General features: G+C 45.9%; 2 protein-coding genes across 2 annotated transcripts in view; one reads left to right on the plus strand and one right to left on the minus strand.

Moving 5' to 3' along the window:
* Positions 1-15,659, plus strand: LOC135809007 (uncharacterized). The gene is made up of 17 exons (XM_065322263.1): positions 1-360; positions 1,925-2,146; positions 2,257-2,364; positions 2,630-2,740; positions 2,927-3,124; positions 3,638-3,735; positions 3,856-3,931; positions 4,119-4,193; positions 4,349-4,440; positions 4,826-5,135; positions 5,936-6,084; positions 9,681-9,876; positions 10,226-11,534; positions 12,085-12,606; positions 12,780-12,846; positions 14,100-14,204; positions 14,965-15,659. Exons 1-17 carry the CDS (start codon positions 136-138, stop codon positions 15,017-15,019), a joined length of 3,918 nt encoding a protein of 1,305 aa, XP_065178335.1. The 5' UTR covers positions 1-135; the 3' UTR covers positions 15,020-15,659.
* Positions 15,217-24,288, minus strand: part of LOC135809008 (26S proteasome non-ATPase regulatory subunit 11-like) — a 19,735-nt gene continuing 10,663 nt past the window's right edge. The window contains exons 7-16 of the mRNA XM_065322264.1: positions 24,009-24,030; positions 22,376-22,440; positions 21,693-21,772; positions 21,157-21,217; positions 20,018-20,080; positions 18,803-18,850; positions 18,000-18,077; positions 17,130-17,165; positions 16,850-16,901; positions 15,217-15,957 (exon numbers count right to left, since the gene is read on the minus strand). Coding sequence (XP_065178336.1) covers positions 15,815-15,957; positions 16,850-16,901; positions 17,130-17,165; positions 18,000-18,077; positions 18,803-18,850; positions 20,018-20,080; positions 21,157-21,217; positions 21,693-21,772; positions 22,376-22,440; positions 24,009-24,030 — 648 coding nt within the window. The 3' untranslated portion in view covers positions 15,217-15,814. The remainder of the gene's footprint in view (positions 15,958-16,849; positions 16,902-17,129; positions 17,166-17,999; positions 18,078-18,802; positions 18,851-20,017; positions 20,081-21,156; positions 21,218-21,692; positions 21,773-22,375; positions 22,441-24,008; positions 24,031-24,288) is intronic.

The following is a 24,288-nucleotide window of genomic DNA, read 5'->3' on the forward strand; positions in this document are numbered from 1 at the left end:
AGCCCAGCTACTGTAGCATCAGATGGCCTCTTCGCCTTGGTCTTGAAGATAAATCTGAAGTTAGTTTCAACTGAATCCAGTATGTGTATGATTTTCTATGGATAGACCCAACGCTTGAAGGTTACCTTGCAAACCATGGCCGAGAATATTCGAGTAGCCGTCCGTATTCGCCCAGAGAATTCCACAGAGGCACGCGGCTCGCACAGTATCGTTGTCAGGCCCTTGGACGAAGAAGGACTTGTGTTTGACCCTGACGAAAATTACAACACTCAAAGCTCCGGGCCCAACTGTTATCGACGCAAGGCTAGAGACGTGCATTTTCACTTTGACCGAGTGTTTGATGAGCAGAGTACCCAACAGGTAAGAGAACGCTCTTGCATCTTTGTATTTGTTCAGAAGAACTTCAAGAAGTACGGTACGGGCCATATTTCTCAAGATGATGTCAGTCAGTTCATATTTGCAGCGCACCTCTGAGCACCTATCTGCTTCTACATTTCTTGGCTGGATTTGGCGTACCTCCATTTCCTCAATAAAATTGACTTTCTTGTGCAACATGGCGCAAGGACACAACCACACCACCGTACTGTATCTTACATGACATTGTACAAACTAACACTCGTGCCTATGACAGTATGAGAAGTCAAGGATATACATAGTGTGCAGGGAATGTGTGTAAGTCATTCTGATTGTATTTATAACAAATGCTGCAAATCAGCTATTGCTTGAGTGTATACTTCACCAGTCTGAAGAAACAAATACGTTATCATATTCTCTGGGGAACACATTTCAACAATTCTCGGTCTGGGGGGGGGGGGGGGGGGGGCTAGATGGACCCAGCGAGATTCTACAGTACACGTACGTGTACTACCAAGAGCAAATAGGCTCCCAAGAGTGTGCAACTCTCTGTCCCTCCAGAAACTTGCGGAGACATTTCGGAAATATCGCGGAAAAAGTTGCGAGGTAAAATGCCACAAATTGCGGGGAATATTGCGGATTTTGTCAAATACTGCGGGATTATTGTGGTAAAATTGCGGAAATTGCGGCCGATTTAGTACTTGTACTGTAGTGGTGTACGCGTATACGGTGTACGGGTCGTACAGCATAAATCATGCATGACAAAACAGAACGTGTGCTGCGCTGACTGTGTTCAACTGCCTGACAGGAGCTTGCAAGACAGCTTTCCTCCATCCTCGGACAACACTCATTTTGTGACTTGTCAGCCGCTGATTCGCCCAGAAACTTCTCCATTCTGGCGTCGATCTCACAAGTAAACTACTGACGAGCTTCAAGAACTAAACAACATCGAAGAAAGACTCGAATATCGCAGTTGCTTTTCGAAATATCGCGGTGCTTTTCAAGTATCAAGGACAGTTTTTTACAAGAATCGCGGATGATTTTTCAAATATCGCGGATATCACGGACTTTTGTTCAAATCGCGGAAAACAACGCGGCCGCGGAATCGCAAGTTCCTGGAGGGACAGAACTCTGCATATCTCAGCCGGTGAAAACTCAAATCACTTGCTAAAAATATGTTTCTTACGACATACAACAGAGGCCAGCATGTGCAGTCTAGATTTCTGCCTTGGTCATGCTGAAGGCTCGCGTAAGCTGAGTTGGCTTCTGTCAGGGAGTGCTATTTATACTGCTCCACTGCTCGCTAAAAACTGGCTGGGAACATACAGGGTGATCGCTACACCACGTGATGTAGTTTTTGCTGTCGGCGGGCCCCGTAGCAAGGTTATCTAGAGTTGCACACTCTTGGGAGCTTATCTGTTATTTACTCTTGGTACTACATGTAATCTATAAAAATACCTATGCTTATGGAAGACTTGCTCGATCTAAGAATGCAAACAAACTAAAATACTGTAGTTGCACATGTACTGAAACAGATGTTTTGTTTCACTTTATTTCACTTGTGTTCTAGGATGTTTTTGAAGGCACGGCCAAGACCATTCTCGATGGAATCTTTAGTGGATTCAACTGCAGTGTGCTGGCATATGGCGCTACAGGTGCTGGCAAAACACACACCATGCTTGGCAGTGAGGAGTGCCCAGGACTCATCTTCCTTATCATGATGGAGCTGTATCGCAGAATGGATGAAGTGAATGAGGAGAAAATCTGTAACATCACCATTTCATATCTGGAGGTAATCATCGTCCATTGATAGTGCCAGGAAATGACTCTGTAATCTATCTTGGCCCAGCACATGTACCCTTGCTTACATTTGTCTATTTTCAATGTGAACTCTGCTGGCAGGTCTACAACGAAACAATTCGTGACTTGCTGAAGCCAACATCCCATGCACTAGCCGTGCGTGAAGATCCGCAGAAAGGCGTGGTAGTTAGTCAACTCAGTACACACAAGGTAAGGAGTCTTTACTCTTTGGATATTCTATAAGTGAGCAAGTGTGTGAAAAGTTGCTAGACCCAGGGAGGAGTACTTTGATAAATATGCTGTACTTGTCATACTGGTTACCTCTAAAAAGAAGTCGATGCTTGTTGTTTTGTGTTAGGTTTCTCTCACACCTGCAAATGTGTGTGTGTGTGTGTGTGTGTGTATCTGTGTCGGTGTCTGTGTGTATATCTGTGTGTGTGTGTGTGTGTATGCATGCTGTCGTCTGTATCTGTAGCCTTCAGACGCACATGACTTGCTTCGTATGTTATCCACCGGTAACAATAATCGTACGCAGCACCCAACAGATGCCAATGCCACATCATCGCGTTCTCATGCTGTGTTCCAGGTACGTGCATTTTTGTCATAGTGAATGCAAACTCTAGCATGCCCTTCTCAAGCCCACCTCCGCACCGTTCAGTGTCATATTTGCTTCTGGTTTCTGCTATTGTTATTGCTTCATAAATATTGTGTTGCACTTTTCCTCTTGTTTTTTTGGCTTGATGGACTGGCTGCTTGCTGTCCTGATTGATAGGTTGTCATGCAGCAAAAACCCCGTACGGCTGGCCTGAGTGCTGAAGTGCGAACTGCCAAACTGTTGCTGGTCGACTTGGCTGGGTCTGAGAGAGCTACTGTGTCTAGGAATCGTGGAGATCGACAGAGAGAGGGGGCCAACATCAATCGTTCTCTTCTCGCCCTCGGCAACTGCATCAATGCTCTGGCAGCAGGCAATGTAAGTTGTTGAGAGGAGATATGAATGATTAGAACGTTTCTAGTACAATGGGTACATGTGCATGGATGCAGCAAATGGGATTATCGGTCTTGGACCACTTGGTGGTGGGCCTGATCCACTCGCCTCCCACCTCTTTAGGAGCTGCACCTACACCTTGGTCCTTGAGGGTGGCGGCGTTCCTGCGGATGCCGAAAACTCGATCTCTGGCCGAGTCTCACGCGAACTGTGGATTTTTTTTAAATTGTTTAGTGCAGTGGAATTCTGATGAGATGTACACGTACCCTGGTGAGGAACAGAAAAGTGTGTTTAGTCTCGAAGATCCTTCTTGTCCAAACATACTTCGGTATGGAGTCATGCGCCTATGCCCTGGACAATATCCATACTAAGCAAGTATATGTCTTGTCACAGTTATCAGAGTACATAATGGGCGAGTGTCACTGTACCGGGTTAACTCAGTATTGACAACATTTCACAGCTCGTTCATGTCCCTTCACTTCTTTTGTCCCATCACAGTCCAAATCTCACATTCCATATCGTGACAGCAAGCTAACTCGTCTGCTCAAGGACTCCCTTGGTGGTAACTGTCGAACGGCCTTCATCGCCAATGTCAGGTATGTATATGCTGTGTGTACCAGTATGGCTGCTTCGCAAGTGTACATGGAATGTACATATTTAACAGACTCGATACAGCAATACTGACCTGGTGTGTCTGTTTTGTATGGTCTACCCAGCCCGTCGACGTTGTCATACGAGGATACACTAAACACACTCCGTTACGCAGAGCGTGCAAAGAAAATCAAAGTGAAGGTAAGCAGTAATGTAATACTACTGCATAGCACGTTGAAACTTTATGCTCTTCAATGCATGTGCATGCCAAATACGACAGATGTGACTCCTGTTTTGCTGTTTATTGATCTATGTGTATAACCGCTCACCCTACTTGTGTGTGTGTGTGTGTGTGTGCTCCCATTTTTTCTGTTCTCTCCATTCACAGCTGAGCGAGAATCGGACGAAAATTGACTTCCATGCCACTCGTTATCGTAGTATTGTTGCTGATCTTCAGAAAGAGGTACGGATCTTATTCTGCAATACTTTTTATATGTACATGTACAAGGTTATCTAGTTGTTCCCTCCTTCTCCCCTCATACCCTCTTTTTACATGGCTTATGATAGTCAATATTGTATACAGTAATCTTGCGGTGTCTCGACTGTCTTCTTCTGCAGGTTGCTGACTTGAAACGTCGACTGAAGCAAACAGGAGGAGGTGATCCCGCAGAAAAGGCCAACTCTGTTGCAGCTTGTCAACTGTTGCAAAAGTATGTTCTGCTGCGATGACACGCCCTGTACGACTATCATGCTGTGTGCTATTGTTTGTTAGTGCTGGTAGCTCAGTTGATACAGCTGATCACCATTCCAGATTACATGATTGTAGTATTGTAATGCTGCATGTCCGTCAATAACCTTTTTATGGCACCTGTGCTACTGTCAAATAAGTTGAGGTATATCTTGTTCTGTTCCCGTACTGTGCTCCACTTGTTCCTTGTTGCTGGGTGACGGCAATGACATACACATACTACAGTAGCAGTCAAAACACTGTCAGCCGTATTCTATCAGTTCCGTCTTTTTGGTCCTAGCCTTTGCCACACCTGATCACTGTCAGCATTTTAATTTTCTCCATTTTACAACGTTATTGTGTTGCAGGGTTCAGACAGAGACGCGTGACATCATCAACGGGAAGCTAGCTTTGCGGCAGCGTCTACGCGACATCCAGGCATCGCAGCGTGACAACATTACACTGTCGCTGCGCACCAGCCGTCTTAAAGCTCGTGTGCAGTGCTTGATGCCGGATGACAAGCGGATCCTACACAAGCTGGACACGCGACTCGCTACTCTTGGCGAACGACAAGAGGAGTTAGACGAACAGTTTGCTGAGCTGCAAGGCCAACTGAAGGAGAATGCGTCCAGGTGGTCAGCTAGCTATAGTAACGCTATAGCCAGCATGACTGTGTTGGTGAGTTGTACATACGGTGGTCATATTCTCAACTACGCTATACTCTATTCACACTGGCATTGAACAGTAACAGGTGATAACGTACTAGATATAGTACGTGCCGTCTCTTCTTTCCCTGACACCCTTTTTGCTTACTTGTAGTTTTTAGCACCTTGATATGGTGTGACCATGGTGTGTGGGTGTGTGAGTGTGGTATTGCATGTGTGAACATTCTTACAACTCTTCTTGTAGAATGCTTTTCTGAGTTCTGTGCCTAATTGTCACGCTCTCAAACACTGCACTAAGCCTTACACCATTGACACGGTTCTTCGGTTAGAGTGTTGTCACAACTGACACAAGGGTGACAGCTAGTGTTTGGATGTGAATAAATGTACTGGATGTAGTTATGAGCAACTCTTTTTCAAAATTATCAATGTACATTGGATTATGCTTCTATCTCTACTGCCTGTACTGATCCTGTACTGCCTGTACTGATCCCTCTACTGCCTGTACTGATCCCTCTACTGCCTGTACTGATCCCTCTACTGCCTGTACTGATCCCTCTACTGCCTGTACTGATCCCTCTACTGCCTGTACTGATCCCTCTACTGCCTGTACTGATCCCTCTGCTACCTGTGCTGATCCCTCTGCTGCCTGTGCTGATCCCTCTACTGCCTGTACTGATCCCTCTGCTGCCTGTACTGATCCCTCTGCTGCCTGTACTGATCTCTCTCCTGCCTGTACTGATCCCTCTGCTGCCTGTACTGATCCCTCCTGCCTGTACTGATCCCTCTACTGCGACTTCTATTGTCTTCATGCAGGCAAACAAAGTGCAATGGCTTCGACCAAGCATTCAGCAAGTCCTGGATGCGCGGCGACTTGAAGTACATGAGGTGGAATCTGCCAGAGAGCTGAAACATCTCCGACACTTTGCCAACAGTCAGAAACTGGATGCGGAGAATACTGAAACGTAAGCATGTTCGTCTGTTAGTATCAGCAAGAGTCCATAACCCCTAGAGTGTGCAACGCGGCCAACGCCACACAAATCTCTGTCACGACTTGTTTTCAACATTACGTCATCTTTATGATGTAATGTGGTGATTCGCATCGTTGTTGCGGTGTCACGAATGTCGCGGCCTGCACGCGCAGCTACGCGCAGGTTCGGTCGAGGGCCGCATTCGACCACGAATTTTGTAAATTTATAGGATAATATTTTGTGATAGCTTTAGGTCAAATTTAAATTCTGTTCAGCATTCTGTTCAGCTCGGTTGTCATTGTCAATGTCTGACAAGTTGCCTTCGTGCAGCAGTGAAGTCCGCACGCCAAGGCGAGCAGGGGTGACAGTTTCTCGTGTCCATTTTCCAGTGTGTGAAGTTTCAGTTGAACAGTCTCCTGCGACGCTTGCCAGAAGTCTGTCTAAATATTTGGTGATATCCTTTGAGGATGTTTCCACATTCGTAAGTCGAAACTTTCCAGAGCTTCAGTGCAAACAGCTGTGCTGTCCCTCTGGTATTCAATGGGCGGAGATCACTTGTCCTGATGCCGTGGTAGAGACCGAGCGTGGCTCCCCGCTGCCTATTGTGAGAGTTCTCGTATCTTTGGATGGGTCGGGAAAGTTTTTGAAAGAGGCCCTACTGTCACTCGTGATTTCCGACGGTGTTTGCTTGGATGGACTGGAGTGTCTCAGGACGCATTTTGAGTCTATTATTCCATCTTCAAAGTTCAAGTTTTGTCCAGGTACAGTAACATGTGTATCCCATTCACAATAGTTTGTACAATTATCTGTTCTCCACTAAGGACTTTCATGCACGGCCTGTCTGACAGGGCCTGGGCTACAATTAGACTAGCTATATATTATAGCATTGGTAAGATTCTACTTAGTGCACAATGTGGTGGTACCACACACATCTTATCTTGATTATCAATGTCTTTCGAAACTCAGTAACCAGATGTATTCCATAACAAGAGTACCCATGCCTGGTAAACACACTGTGTACAGAGGAAGCAGCAGAGAGATGGCACCTATGAATTCGGGGTATGGCCCACGTCTGGTAAACACACTTCTTCAAATATGTACAGAAGAAGCAGCAGAGAGATGGCACCTATGAATTCGGGGGATGGCCCACGCCTGTTAAAGTCATTATGAACACCTAACTAACAAAAAATAAAACAGGTTGTAGCTGAACAGCAAGAGCAGACTACCAAAAGAACAAAAAAAACTAGATCGGAGCGTGGAGTGAGTACAATTGGAATACAGAACCGCAGGCACTAAACATTAGAAGTGTGCAATGACGGACACTGTGTTGCCACACCTGCCGACATGTCAGTAGCCTGCCGATTTTTGAGGCATGTCACGACCTGCCGACAATTGACCTTCTCCTGCCGACAACAGCCATGAAAGTGTCCAAGTTTGACCTTATGCGTGGTTTAAAAGTCATGATCCAGATTTTTGGCTTTTACTGCTCATTACGCGTGTTTCCATAGCTCTCTCCTAAGGCGCTAAGCGAAATCATCATCTGTCTCAAGAAAAATCGGCAAACTCTGCCTGAGTCTCACGCAAAACGTGAAATTTTTTTCTTATCAGTGCTGCGCGTGTGTGTGTATCGAGGTCGCTATATAGGGGAGGGAGTCCGGGGGCAAAGCCCCCGGATGATGCATTTTGTTTTTTTATCCTACTGATATTTGGCTAAAATGATGTGGCAACACTGCGGACAGAGGTTCTGTCCACTGGTAGAGCGTGCACCTGAAGCAAGAACTTGCATTTGCTCAGTACTATCAAGTCTTTCCTGACACATGGCATTCAAGACCTTCAAACACAATGCTTCACAGCAAGCAGTAATAACGTTACTGCCATGGACAGCTTCTTGATGTTCACGCACAGCAGCAGAAAACAGTGCAGGTGTAGCCTCATTGCATTTCATGCTTGTTGTGGCAACCTTGACCATATTCTTGCCGTAGCTTGCATATGCCGCCTTGCTGGTGAGCTCAGAGATTGTCTTCATGGCTGTCTTCGTGAACCCATGGTACTCCTCCTTGAGGAACACAATGTAACCACGGTCTCGAATTCGTAAACCGACCGGCAACTCGACCACCTCTTTCTTACTGTTGGGAACGGCTAGAGACGAAAACAAAGCAAGTGTCTCAAGCTGCACAGTGCTCATTTTCGCATCCTGGCGCTTGGACTACTGCTTAATACTTGGGTGCACTTGTGAAGTGCAGCACCAAAGAAGCGAACAACATGTTCCTCAAACACTGGCTTGTTCTGTTGTGGACTCAGTATTTACTTGCAGTTGCTGAAGGCACTGCGCCACGACCGAACCACAGTGCTTCCATGTGCAGGCTGCCACAGCATGCAGAACGCAGCTCAAGTCATGGGAGCTAAGGAGGGCAGTGAGGCTTGGCTTTTGTCTTAACCTGGAAGTTAAAGAATTTATCCGCTCCGGACGAACACTCTGCGTAAAGTAGCGCATATTGATGTAGAAGATCCACGGCCACAGTAACCCATACGGGGTTAGTATCAGGGCTCTCCACACTGGACTTTTGTTGCGGAAAGTAGACCATGTGCTTTTCACGAGCAGCTTCCAAAAGGATCGATTTTGAGGCACTATGACGATCAACTTGCTGCAGGGTTTGAATAACGCCCTGACGTTCCCGTGACGAAAGCATCCTCTTCTTACTGTCACCAGTACTGCTAGCCACCGAATTACAGGGAGGATTAAGAGAGCTGCTCTCCGAACTTGAAGTTTCGAGAGAGTGAGCAACAGATTTGTTTACATCCATCTGGGTTGCTAAACTCAAGGCTACGTAAGAATAAAAATTATTAGTAAACAATGACAAGGACTAGCAATCGTTACAGTAAAACCCAAGCACACAGCAGCGTCGCCTCGGAGAAGAAGAATTAAAATTAAAGGTCTTCAGAAGACAACAACGAAAGCAAACGAGATGAAAAGTCAAGTCCGTAACCTCAACGTCTTGCCGTGCATCTTGCGCAATGATGGGCGCGACGGCGCGATGTGCAAATACGCGGCTTGGCCGCAGACTAGACAAGGCCAAGTCATTACATCATAAAAATGACGTAATGTTGAAAACGAGTCGTGACAAGACCCTATCGCGCGTTGCACACTCTGGGGTTATGGACTCTTGGTATCAGTGTAGTGAGGCTCCCGTTTTCCACTTTGTGTGTGTGCAAGTACAAGTAAAAGTGTGTGTGTGTGTGTGTGTGTGTGTGTGTGTGTGTGTGTGTGTGTGTGTGTGTGTGTGTGTGTGTGTGTCCAGGCACAGGTACAAATGGATATGCCTTCTAACATGTTTACAGTTACAGTGCTCCTAACTTGGAGAGTCTAGCCATATATGGTTAGATAAGAAGGCACAAATGCCGCTGTGTATCTGGTGAAGTAAAATAAAAAGCAAGCTAACAACTTGATATAGTGGAAATGTTCGGCTGTGTCACTTCTAATTTTAGGGGTTATGGTACTTATCAGTTATCACCACCACAACCCACATGCAAGCCTATACCCACAGCTCATCATCTTGTATTGTCAATGTGTTTTTTGCTTATGTGTGCAGCCTTGTCCAGCAAGCTCTTCGTCTAATTCAACACCAACAGCGTCGCCTGGTAGCTTCTGGCAGTCTAACCGATGACCTGCAGCAAAGCTATTCAACACTGATCCGTACTGTGCAGGGTGCTAAGAGCCTGGCTTGGGCTGATGGGCAGAGCACGGCTATGACACCCAGGCACAGCTTGAACAAGTCCTTCATTGAGGTCAGTGAGAGGGGATTACTTCATTGAGGTCAGGGAGAGGGGATTACTTCATTGAGGTCAGTGAGAGGGGATTACTTCATTGAGGTCAGTGAGAGGGGATTGCTACTTGACAGTATGTGTACATGTACATGTAGGTGTGCAGTTGTCCCGCTTCTGTATCTACGTGGTCCTTTATTGTACGGTTCAATCCACTTCCATGTCATACCTACCTGTCTGCGACTGTGTTCTAGGATATGACATTCAACCTTGGTTTTAATGTTCTTACTATTTTAGTATTGTGCATTGCATTGAACTTAATGCAGTTTTATAAAAACCTTTTTTTCTCTTCTCATCTGTTTGTGTACTGCAGTCAAGTCCTTTCGAGAAGTTGCGACAGCATCGGCAGATGCTAGCTGCAGCACTGCAATCACCACCTCACTTGTCAGATGAGCTGTCACCCATGGGTGAAGTCAGCAAGAAGTCCGGAGTGAGCCACACTGCATCTCATGAACATGTTGGCAGCAGTGATGATGTGGGTGATGGCGTGGGCATGACCTCTGGCAAAGCTGTGTCGCAAGCTCTACTAGCACAATCTGGCTCCAATACCAGTATTAACTCCAAGATTAACCGAATGCCAACGCGTGGCATTATGGCTACACCTGGCACATCTCTGTTCCGCTCCCCCGGTGAAACACCTCCTACTCGACCAGCCTTTTCATCCCAGCCTACTACGCCTCAAGCTGCTGGCACACGTGCTGGCGCTGCTGCTATGACACATGCCCATTCGTCATCGTCAATTCCAACCAGCGTTGCTGCCTCCCAGCATGCTAGCTCGTATTCTCCCGTGTGCTCTTCAGCCGGTAATCAGCCAGTATTGAATCGACGAACTGATATGACCGTGCCATCACAAACCCCAATGCGCCATGTCTACTACGCTGCCCCCGATAGTCCGTTGTTACCGAATTCTTCCAACGTGCTCACCAGTACACCGGGAGTAGGGCTGCTTGCACGTGACTCTGCCAAACCTGCTGTGCTCCCACCCGCTGCTCTGGCCTTCACACCTGTTATCTCGCGTGCGGAAATCGTCTCGACGCCTGGCACAAGTGCATTCTCGCATGTCACCATGCAGCAATCGACCGAGGCAACAGCAGTGCAGCAGCCTGAAAGACCTGGCTCAACATCACCCTCTCCTGATAGTAGTGTCGTACTGCAACCAGCTTACATGACGGGCACATCATCGCATCTGGTATCTCGCCGTGGCCAGTCGTCGACCTTCTTCACCACCCCAACCATTCATAACCATCACCTTCTCCGTGCACAGCAACTGAATGGTGTACACTCTCCGCATTCACCTGCCATTCCATCTAACACTACTACTCAAGCACCTGCAACTGGGCTAACACAGAACGACAACATTCGCAGGACTGATGTTGAGATTGCTGCTGAAGATATGCCTCTTCCACCTTCTCCAGAGACGTTTGTTCTGTCGTCTCCAGTGAACGGTTCAGCAGCGGTACAGGAGAATGCTCTAGACTGTACAATAACACTGCCCTCATCGCCAACACAACAGCACAGTCAGCGTGGCTCTTCACCTGATGGCGACTCGGCAACATCCACTTCCAGCGGTCAAGGGTCGCGCAATGGACATGTGCCAGCATTCCTGCCACCGCCACCACCTGGTAAGCAACAGTAATAATTATTCATGGTCGTTTCCGTTATGCTATACCTAGGCTGTGTTTACATGAGAATTTTCAGCCCGGGTTGAAAGTCTGTACGATAGACAAAATAGCTGAGTGTTTACATGAAGGCAGTTGACCCGGGTCAAATACTGATATGCCGCCAAAAGTCCACTTCTACAGTCCTGTATGGTCACGTGAATACTTTCGCGCGAAATTTGCCTGTGCACTGCTATTCAAACCTGGCGCGAGATACGCATAGAAGTACGTTAGTACGATTTTCTCGCCCCGGGTTGATTTCAACCTTCCCCTTGGGGGTAGGGTTGAAATCAACCCGGGGCGAAATTTCAACCCGGGTCAAGCGCAATGCGTCGTGTAAACGCGCCATTCATTTTGTGTACATGGCGGGTTGAAACGCCTCATGTAAGTCCTACTAGTACGCGGTTTCCAATGTGCTTTCATAATCCTTTCCTCTCCATTGTTTAAAATTGTCCTTGTTTGTGTGTGTGTGTTATGCCTCTGGTGTGTTATCATGTACATTGTATCTTGTCAGGTCTGAAGGGTGCACGGCAGCGAGTGCGCGGTGTGATAGAGCCTTCTAGTCGTCCTAGCAACGTAGGAATCAACTCGGATGATATGGATGACTACGATGCCGACCAAGCTGATGCCAATGTCACATTCACCACCAAAGCAGCCAATACCACCTTCACAGCCAATCCAGCCTCAGCCAATACCACCTTCACAGCCAATCCAGCCTCAGGCAATACCTTTCTAGTGGACCAAACAGCTACGGTTATTCCTGATGCGACCGCACGTGCAGCAGCTGTGGAGGCTCCAGCTATTGTGCCCGCAAGTGCGCACATCGCACCGCTTTCAGCTCTGTCTTCAACAGTTACCATGGCTACTGGTGCTAGTGGGTTGTCTGGTGCGGGGCTGGGTAAAGGAACTAAGGGACAACACCAGCCTGGCAGCAGCAGCAGCCGTGCTGCGTCCGCAGGCTCAATGAGTCTGACCGCTTCACTGCAGACAAAGCCTTCTGGCAAGTCATCACGACCAAGTACTTACAATGGCACAGGTACGCAGCCTATAACATTCGAGAGCTGTGCGATATTGTTGGATGCCACTATCTGTGTCATTGTGTTGCAGTATTGCAGTGTCTGCAGGTATGTTTTTGTATGTCCGTTGTTTACTAAAAGACAAGAAAGAGAGCTGGTAGCGTTGTGTGTGTATGTGTGAACACATGTGCAGGACGGAAGCAGAACTTTTCATCTCTCACAGCTTCTGCACGGGCAAAGCAAATGCCTGTCCGAGGGCGGTACGTATTTCCACCACTACCACTACCACCAGTCACAAACTTGTATTTTCTATGTCAGCGTACAGTTTGTGAATGTGTGTGTGTGTGTGTGTGTGTGTGTGTGTGTGTGTGTGTGTGTGTGTGCCCCCGCTTTTCATAGACGCACTAGTAGCTCATTCGCAGCTACATGTAGAGGCGACGGTTTCAAATAGGACATAGGTTGCAAACCGGAACGGACTCAACATTCACTTTCTCTCTTGGTATTTTGATTAGAAAACATATGTCACAGTGAGACTACGATGTGTTATACTCCGAGCCAAAATTTCATGGCTCTGCGATGACCAGAAGCGCCACACCAAGCAAGTGAGTTTTTGACGTGTTGCTTCGCACTGCGACTTGAGTTTTACGACTTTCGAAAAATCAACTTATTGTCGCAGGTAAACAGCGGCTCCTCTCGCCAATAAAGCACCGCATACCAATCAAAACTAATGGAAGCACACACAAGTCTTATTGTTACTCTGTACTGGCCGTCGTGGAGCGATAGCAATTACCTAATTTCAGACCCAGAGTGAATTTGATGTGCACTCTAAGGCTGTGTTTACATGAGAAATTTCAACCCGGGTCGAGTTCAGCCCGGGTTGAAAGTCTGTACGATAGACAAAAGAGGTGAGCGTTTACATGAAGACAGTTGACCCGGGTCAAATACTGATATGCCGCCAAAAGTCCACTTCTACAGTCCTGTATGGTCAAGTGAATCCGTTCGCGCGAAATTTGCATTTGCAGTGCCGTTCAAACCTGGCGCGAGATACGCACAGAAGTACGTTTGTACGATTTTGTTGACCCGGGTTGATTTCAACCCTCCCCTTGGGGGGAGGGTTGAAATCAACCCGGGGCGAAATTTCAACCCGGGTCAAGCGCAATGCGTCATGTAAACGCGCAATTCATTTTATGCACATGGCGGGTTGAAATCTGACCCGGGTTGAACGCCTCATGTAAACACCGCCTTGAACCTGTCCGGTTTGGAGCCACCTCTGATTTGAAGCGAAAAATTGGGCAACTTGGAGGCAATGGGTCAACACAAAGGAGTGGCTCAGTTCGATTGACTCTGGCCTCAGAGCAAACTTCAACATGCCAGTTTCCTTCCACAAACATATTTCGAGTGAACAATCAACGCTGATGATCAGTTTGGGTCTATACAAATTTGGCTGTCAAGCCGTTCCGGTATCAAACCGTCGCCTCTACATGTATTTCTCAATATTGCTGTTTGTATGCAGGGCGGATGAAAACGCTGACCCGCATCTTGGAGCTCCAAAGCGACCACCCTACACAAAGGGCAGTGGCCAGTTGGAAGCATTCAAAGCCAAGCTGAACAGTAACAAGTAAGTTCTCAATCATGCTGTGTGTGTTGTGTGTGATTTGAATTGCTCACGAATCACTTTACTTTCCCAGTGCTATTGTACCTGACTATATGTTGGTATTATAGGTGTCATAGAAAGGGCTTGTGCGGACCACTCAAACAGAATTACTTGGTTTGTATCATTAAGAGATTCTCGATTCCGAATTTCAGGATTTTTCGATTACTTACTGGGTTCGGGAGTTAGTGAAACAGTCGAACTTTCAGGCAAGTTTAACAGAAAAAAGAGGCAGTCGAGGTGTTCTCGGCGTCTTGTTTGAAATGTTTACATTCATCTGTAAACGCCACATTTTACTTGCCCATACGGCCATAGCTATCACGTAGCAAGCAGGAACTGAAGGGAACTTTTCAAATTGCCGAACTGGGCGCAACCTGAAATTCAGAACCTCCACTCTGCGCAAAAAGTCGGAACATGTGTCTCTACAGCTCTTGCTTGTATCAGTACTACTTCAAGTATAAATAATTGTAGACAGTGATATCCGACCACTCATGATTTGTGTACTATTGGATGCAAACCCTGTGCTGGGTTGCACAGCTAGAAGGCACCAGCTGCTTGGCTCGGGGCACAGAATGTGCTTTCACTGGCCAGTATCATATTTCTAATACATGTACTTGTACGTTGCATAGTGGGTTGGCAGAAGCAAATTGCTAAAGGTAAAACGGAATAATAATTATTCCGATCTCTGCCTGTGTGTGTGCGTGCGTGTGTGTTTCTCTGCTTCCAGGTCGACAGCCTCATCGGGGACTCTTCGCACAAGCCGCAAGTCACGCCAGAATTGAATTGGAACTCGTCCTTTGCATGCCGTCCTCTCCTCACATTACAACGCTCAATAGTTGATAATAATTATTCTTGTTTTCGTCTTGTTAGCAAGCAACCTCCTCTCTTCTCTTTAGGTCATGTTCCCTTATGTTTTCCTTATTCATTTCCAGTACGCTATTCCCCACTCTCTCTTCCTCTCCAACCAGAGACACGAAAATAGGTTTTTAGGCTTTAGAAAAGAAAAAAATGCATTTTCATGATCATTTGAATGCAGGACAACATGCCAATTGTAGTAGTAGTAGAGTTATTGAGCAATAAGAAGATAGTGACTGGCGGTTGTCACCTAACACAGTATACAAACATGACTATGCGTCTGCAAGAAAACTAATCACGAATGACATGCTGTTGCCACCGCTAATGTCGCCACCACAGTCAGTATGTGCAATGCCATTAAAAATTATTGTGCTACTACTAAAGCAGACATCATATCAATAAGCACTTGCTGTGTACACTTAGGCCAGGAGCAGGGGGACCGGGTGTCCACTTTTCGCTTATTGGTGTATTATTTTGTTTCGTGTTTGCACGCTGGATATGTGTTCTCCTGTCTAAATCTAACAAACAATGCCACCATCCATGATAAGAAAATGATGTCATGCCCTACTATCTGTTGTTGCTGCTGCTGCTGTCCATGCAGCAGTGATGTGAGAGTAGCAAAAGAACTGTGAAAAACTGAATGTACACGACCCCCAGGGGACAATAAAAGAGCAACACCAAAGAATGAATATGTATACGGGTAAAATCTTGAAGTGTTGAACTCATGAAAGCTTTCTTGCACGTAGGTACAGTCCGTCCACAACCTTGCCCATTGCCTTGATGGTATCAACTGACGAATTGTACGTTTGGTTGCTCGTGCTCGGATCAAACACTTCCAAAACACCTGCTCCCTGGTCAAGAATACCTGCAGGCAAGCAATCCCCAAACAATGAACAATGGACTGTTAGTTACTTAGTAGTACTCTTCTCACACGTGCAGTGCTGCCCATTGGAATCCGACCAGTGAGTAGAGTAGACCATGATGCGCCGTGCAGCTGTGCAACACAGACACAGCTGCTCTTACTTCAAAGTACAGGTGGAATCCTGATAATTCGAACATACCGCTAAATTAGAAGTTTTTCCAGGACCGATTTCTATCAATACGATTCCCACATAAAAAATCTGATAATTAGAACCTCGAACTGGATATGTCCGGTTAATTAGAAGTCCCACAGATTCCACTTATAAGTTATTGAAAATGTGTGGGATTTGTGCTGATAATTCGAAGTTAGCAAAGTGTAATTCGAAGTTCACTGTACATTGTACTGGTCAGTTCAGTTTGCATGAGCGGGCTGTGCCGGTCAGTTCAGTATCCGTGAAATCTGTGTCTAAGGTCCATAGTGCAACTCTGCGTGACCATGAGAGCATTTTGACATACATATTGTGTTGTGGGTTCATGTTTGGATAATTAGAATGTTCGGATAATTAGAAGTTTTTTCCTGGCATTTTGAGGTTCGAATTATCAGGATTCCACCTGTAGTATTTTAGGCTGGGAGTTTTGGACTCCACTTTCGTCGGCATGCAACTCTACTATAGGTACTGTAAATACTGTAAACCGGGAACTTTGTTGGAACTTTTACGATTTTCGTGATGGGTGTTTAAAATCAGAAAAGTGGTTAAAAAATGAATTTCCCTTTCAAATATTTATGGAGCACTGATAGATGAAATAGATTCAAATAACTACCACATAAATCATGGGGAAAGATTTAAAAGACTTTTTGCCAGCCTCTTGAGCACTGTGACTCTCAACACACTGACCTTTAACTTTCTTGTCCAAGATCATCTGTGACAACTTGCTTTCGACAACGTCCTGCAGCACAACCAGAACATGCTATTCAGAATACAGTAGGTACAATAGACACTGAAAGTACGTCCCAAAGAAGTGACAATTCTTGATTTGTATTCCTGTGCATGCTGCAGTATTCTGTCATCATATGAAAATAGCAACACCAGTACACTGTATATACAACACAGCCGTGCATCCCACTGCAAAGCAGACACTGGAGGCTGTTATTGGTGTAGTAACTGCCAAGCTTACCTGGGGCAAAGTGATAAGCTTAGCAATGTGTGCAACCTGTGGGAGACAGACAAACACAAACACACACACACACACACACACACAGAGAGAGAGAGAGAGAGAGAGAGAGAGAGAGAGAGAGAGAGAGAGAGAGAGAGAGAGAGAGAGAGAGAGAGAGAGAGAGAGAGAGAGAGAGAGAGAGAGAGAGAGAGAGAGAGAGAGAGAGAGAGAGAGAGAGAGAGAGAGAGAGAGAGAGAGAGAGAGAGAGAGAGAGAGAGAGAAGGAGAGAGAAGGAGAGAGATTTCGTATTTCATAGCTGTATCAAATACTTAATTTTTATGGATTCTCCACAGGCCTTAGCCTAAATCGAGGGAGTCTCCGAGAGAACAGTCGATAAACAGACAGTGAATGGAATAAATAAATACATGTATCCGAGAGACTGGAACACTACACGGCGTTGCACACAAAATGACAAAGTGTCAGTCAGACATGACGGGAGTGCGTGCATGTAAGTAGAGGCCAACACAGCACAAGTATTACTGGAGTGCGCTAACACACTAGCAAGCCATCAGAATAGGCAAGGACACAAATGAAAGGATACATTCAAGAAAAACTCCATTGTTGGACAACTTCGAAGGTAGGACACTTGGAAAAGAGAATGAATGTTACATTCCAAAAATTACTGCAATGGTGGAAACAGCAACAATGCCGAGTGGTGGTAGCAACCACACCACACCACAACCGCGACCACACCACACAACCGTGACCACACCACACACAACACGCATCCGACACCACCACCACCACCACATGTAGCTTCAGCAGCAGCAGCAGCAGTAGTAGCAGCAGCAGAGAGCTGTTCCCAAAGAATGACAGAGTTATAGGTCATACCTGAACACGAGAAAATGGCTCCACTAATCGCAGCAAGTTTTGCTCCAGCAAGTTGTCATAAAGATGATCAAGGTGACGCTAGCAGGACACAGAGCAGGACATACAGGAAACAAATGTTAGAAGAGAATTTACACGTAAGATACACGTAATTCCCATCTGCAATAGGCAAGCACCTTCAGCTGCTCCCCCAATAACACAGGCTGAGCTCTAAGAACAAAGAAAGTGCTATCAGACAGAGGTAGGTAGCACATCACAGGAAAAACACAGGAACAATAGAACAGCCAACGGTCTCGGACCCAGCCATAGTGATCTAGTCAGGATGGATGAGTGAATCATCGGAAATCATAGATATGATTAAATTGATGTCTATTGTCACCACATCTACTGTATAAGCAGAAAATTTCGTCGGTGAAAAATTCCGTCCAACTCTAAAGAATGGGAGTTCGTCCGGTTGTAAATTTCGTCCATTGATCATAAGAGTGTATTGAAAAGCTGAACAAATCGATATTCGTCAGGCATATAATTTAGTCCAAAAGCTCCTTGGACGAAAAAGACGAAATTAAATTCCAGACCAATATTTCTGCTTGTACAGTAGCTAGTTTAGTGAGAAAGTCCATTGCCGAGTCCACTGTTAACAAGCTGAGGTCACAAATACACGCACATACACATTCATGCGTGCACACACACCTGCACACACAAACACCTAGACACACGTACATACCCACCTAGACACACATCAGCACTCCAAAAGCCATGAGCAGGCACACGAGGGAGCTAATACGTGCCTGCTACTGATTACTTACCCGAACAACATCATCAGAGGAGAACTCCTTCTCGTGACTGGCCAATACCTGTCAGAGGAGAAAATGGAATCAAAAACAGCGATAGCATAGGTTACCATTACAGTACTGTACAGTACAGTACAGTACTGTACTGTACTGTACTGTACTGTACTGTACTGTACTGTACTGTACTGTACTGTACTGTACTGTACTGTACTGTACTGTAATGTAATGTACTGTACTGTACTGTACTGTACTGTACTGTACTGTAATGTAATGTACTGTACTGTACTGTACAGTACTGTACTGTACTGTACTGTACTGTACTGTACTGTACTGTACTGTACTGTACTGTACTGTACTGTACTGTAATGTAATGTACTGTACTGTACTGTACTGTACTGTACTGTACTGTAATGTAATGTACTGTACTGTACTGTACAGTACTGTACTGTACTGTACTGTACTGTAATGTACTGTACAGTACTGTACTGTACTGTACTGTACTGTACTGTACTGTACTGTACTGTAATGTACTGTACTGTAATGTACTGTACTGTACTGTACTGTACTGTACTGACATAAATGTGCTCTGTGCTGATTTCTAGGGAAGGAGTACTTCAAGTAAACAAACAAAGTATCTACACAGCAAGCTATTGAGTGCTCAGGAAAGTCCTTTCAACACTGTAAGAACACAAGCACACACCCTACTCCAGCCTATTGCCAGGGAAACGGGAACAGGATGGAAGAACATGAACAGCGACATCAGCAGCAGCACTGGCACTAGCAGCAGCAGTTTGACAGACAGCACAGCTGTATGGAGTCAGACAGGAAAGGACTAGGTGAGGCTATGCCAAGCCTAGTTATTAGGTCACATGGTGTTATTTACGCTAGCAGGGGTTTGATGTGACAACTCAACGATTCATTACAACACACTGGTGACATTTTCACACAGGTGACTTCACACTACAAGTGCAGAGTAAGACAGTAGGCCAAGCAGAAACATGATCGCACATCCCTCAATGGAGCAACACTGGTAGCACGGACATTGAGCTAGACATGTCGGCGCTTTTAAAAACCTACACTTCTAAACTGCCAGGTATAGATGTGTGAGCATTAGCACAGCAGACATGCCACTAAGACTGAGCACACACACATTTCAGCTCACACTCCAGTGTTTTCTAGGCATGCACTGACACAGCACTGACAGTTTTGACACAGCACTGGGACACTTACCTCCTTGAGTTCACACAGTGATCGGTTCTTGCAAGCAGTGGCTACACCAGACATGGCCTCACTCTATGCAACAACCACAACAAACATACACAATCAATGTCACAGCTACACCACCACCACCACCACACGTAACACACACACAAGGTCAATGGTGGCAGGATTTCTGGCCTTTCGGAACGTAGCCAACCAGGAACATTGGGGACAACGGTAGCACAATATGATGCAACAAGATACAGAGTGAGACCACATGCGTCAGTGGCTGGTAATAGTGAGAAAACCCTCACAAAAAAACCCTGACAAACTATAGATCAGGTATTAGTGAGAATGGGAGTACGAGGTGAATAGCATTATTTCTGGACATGAAAATAGAATAGAGCCCCACTGGCTGTGTGTTTTACATTTTTCTTATATCTTTGTATTTAGTGTATGGCCTAATCCTTCATTTTTCCAAATATGTGACAATTGCTCATGCTGTGATCCCAGAGACTTGATAGCAGGACGTTTTTGACAGGCCAATTTTTTGCCTAAATTTCAGTGTATGGAATTCTGGACATGAAAGTAAAATAGCGTCAATAGGCATCCTATACTGCACCATTTTTGTTATATTTTCTATTGGTGGACTGCAGTTGGCCTCTTCACACTTCTAGCCAACAAGTCCATGACTATACAGCGTCTGAAGTGGAGTGCACATGGGGAAGCCAACAATTCGTCCATTACTTCTTATTTTACTCAAAATTCAAAATTCTCATGCGACAAAGTACAACAAAACCCGTTGAAATGCCGCACAAGCAAAGGCTATCAACAAGGCACCGACACGAGGAGAAACTACAACAGCCCAGCTGTCAACTACGGCAAGAAAAAACTTCATCAACTCGACTGACTTGACTCTACACGCGACGAAAAATTATTTTACTCGAAATGTCCAGAAATGTACAATGTCCAGAAATAGCAATTCACCTCGTACTAGTAGCGGAAAAAGGCAGCACATAATGCACATGTATGTAGGTGACATTGAGCAGTGGTGTATGTAGGTGACATTGAGCAGTGGTGTATGTAGGTGACATTGAGCAGTGGTGTAAACACTCAGGACACTCAGGACTACAGGTTAGTAGCACACTGCAGCACAATGCCACACTTACTGCTTCACCGTGGTATTTCTGAGCCAGCTTTGTCGTTAGCAATGCAGATACATCTTCAGGCCTGCATTGCACACGAGAACAGACACACATACCAGGCCATCATCCATCAGGCAGACAGACCAATCCAAGCATTGCAGCGACTAAAATACCCACTAGGGAGACTAATTCCCAGCCATGGCAGCCATCACAGTGCGGACAGTATTGCAATTCCTTTGGAAGAGACTGTGGAGTTTACAGAAGATTTTCGTTTCTAAGCAGCCCAGTCTGCTATCTCTTCAGAAAGTCAACACTCTTCAAAGTGCCATAAAGTGACTACATGTATTAGGATGCCTCTTAAATAAGGGTTACTAAGCCCCCCCCCCCCCCCCTAATGCCTCTTAAATAAGGGTTACTAAGCCCCACCCGCCACCCTTCCCTCCTCTCATTGACCCCAACAAAAGCATGAGTTGGCACGAAGAGAAAAATGCATGAACATGATCTAAAAAAGAAAAGAAAAGGAAGACTAGATACACCTGACACCCATGCACTACACTTACGAGTTTTGCAGAATCTTGCACAGAAGCAGGTACTTCAAAGCCAGTGATGCACTTGTAGTGAGATTGACAGAATCAAATCCCTAAAAAAACCACAGAGATAGTGCATATGAAAGGAGAACACAAGCAAATAGAAGATTTTACCAAAACATTGTAGCACAGAACCTCAAATATTAAATGCAGTAAATTATTATGATACTCAATAACACTCTCCATGCCTTCACCTAACTAACAGTTATCAATGTGCAAGCGCGCGCACACACACACACACACACACACACACACACACACACACACACACACACACACACACACACACACACATCCTGTCCTGTTGAGCCACTGCCACAGGGGTCACGTGGGCCCCAAACGGGCAGTAGAGGGAGAGAAGGAGCATACCGCCTGATGTCACCTCAGATGTGGGATCATGCGGAAGCAGCGCGAACAGACACAGGTGTGCACACATACATCCAGATCCAGATACACACACACACACACACACACACACACACACACACACACACACACACACACACACACACACACACACACATACACACAGATGCACACACACACACACACACTGACCGCATACACACACTGCATGTAGATAACCAAACACATGTGGCATGATCTGCCAGGTGAAGATCCTTTGAAAGTACTTCAACCTTCACATTTACACTCACCTCGAACGATTCATAAAGGTAAGAGTATCCCATCTTGAAATCTAAATCATGGGCATGAAGGATACCTGTTGAACAGAGAGAAAAAAACACCGAGTCAAAAGCAGTCCAGCAACGTGCCAGGACAACCACTCCAAAAATCACCCCGAAAATACTATGAAGTGCTCACTAGCTACTACAACCAAGAGTGGCAATGCAGTCCTGATGTCACTCAAAACAGGCGGACAGCACCTTGCTTAGCCACACATGCGTGTCCAAAGCACCACAACTGACAAGTTACTGAACCCTGGTGCCATGTATATCCAGGGAATATGTATACATGTCACACACATTAAAGAAAAAAAAGCACACACACACACACACACACACACACACACACACACACACACACACACACACACACACACACACACACACACACACATACGGTCCAACACTAAGAAGCAGAGACAAAAAACATAAATCTCAGTTTATACGTAGTATTAACTGTAGTTAACACGCACGTAACGCTCTCTCAGCGCGTGCCCGCCTGCGTTTACTGCACGTAGCGCTCCATATTTACCCGTAGCGATGCCGCTACTTCACACTGCATTCCACATCTACCCGTAGCGCTATCGTTGAGCTGCCCACGCACACCGCTGTGCACGTGACACGGGCACAGTTCGCACCACGCGGGAGCGTGTTCGCCCTCTAGCTCTGTCGGCAGCTGAACCTACCAGCGCATCTGATCCCATATGTGCATGCACTCGTGTTCTTTGTTCCTGTTGTTGCTTACCACTTTCACTTGCTGTTTGTTCCAACACTAGCTCTTTGCCAAATTTTCCCCATCCCAACCCACCCAATTTGGCGTGCAGGGATGAATTTATCCTGTATCGCATCGCAGTTTGCTATGCAGAATCGATCAACTGCTACTCAAAAGTCGCCGTGACTCGCAGAAAACTGCGATAGAATCAGACCATCCATGCCTAGCCTGTGCTGTCAAGTAACATGCATACAGTGCAGTAGATGTGGTGCAGGCACTCTCAATCTGCGTGCACATGTATGATTCAGTCGTTGTTTTTGCAAATGGGCTTTCAGGCATCACTCTCAAGAAGGACAATGTGGTAAACACCCAACCTTGAAAGAAAAATGCTAATCAAAATCAAAGACTGCTACACAATTGTGATTGTGTATGGCAGAAACTGCTATGCAAAAATATGACAATAAATTCATCCCTGGCGTGGTACTAGTATCACAGTACTCATTACTACATACTATCCGAGTCACAAATAAATAAGGAACTCACGGAAAGGGTGGCATTCACATGGAGTGGGTGGCTGCAAAGCACCCCGTAAGCCTTTGAGCTGACACCCAACTCCAGGTTACCAGCCCCTCTGCATTCGTCCTACCATGCAGATGTCCGGGTGTAAGCGTAACCCCGTTAGCAGCCTACTTCCACATCTGTCCTACCATGTGGAAGTGCGGTGTAAGCCTAACCTTGTTAGCGGCCCCCTCCACATTCGTCCTACCATGTGGTGGCCTGGGTGTAAGCCTAACCCCATTTCCCCCGCGTGAGTTCCAGTCTCGCCCAAACCTTGTCTTCAATGTCTGTGCGTGCAGTGGGATGTTAACTACAGTACAAGTATAAATGTCCTACCTGCCTGCAGATCAAGGCCAGCCTGAGGACACAGCAAGAAGACAGGAAAGAAGAGTGACTGAAACCATTGCAATGGCATGATACTATCTATAGAGACAGCACTACAGTAGAACCCAATGTTTTTTTATGCAAGTAGAGCACAATGAAAAGAGCTACCGTATTTTCTCAGCTACAGTACTTGGCGACACAGAAAAGCACCGTACATCCATATACTATGATATAGAGCTGTTCAGCAGCGCAGTGAACACTACAGTGATATGAGCAGCTATACATGCACTCC

This window comes from Sycon ciliatum, chromosome 2 (genome assembly GCF_964019385.1).
Source record: "Sycon ciliatum chromosome 2, ocSycCili1.1, whole genome shotgun sequence".
NCBI classification, from domain to species: domain Eukaryota; kingdom Metazoa; phylum Porifera; class Calcarea; order Leucosolenida; family Sycettidae; genus Sycon; species Sycon ciliatum.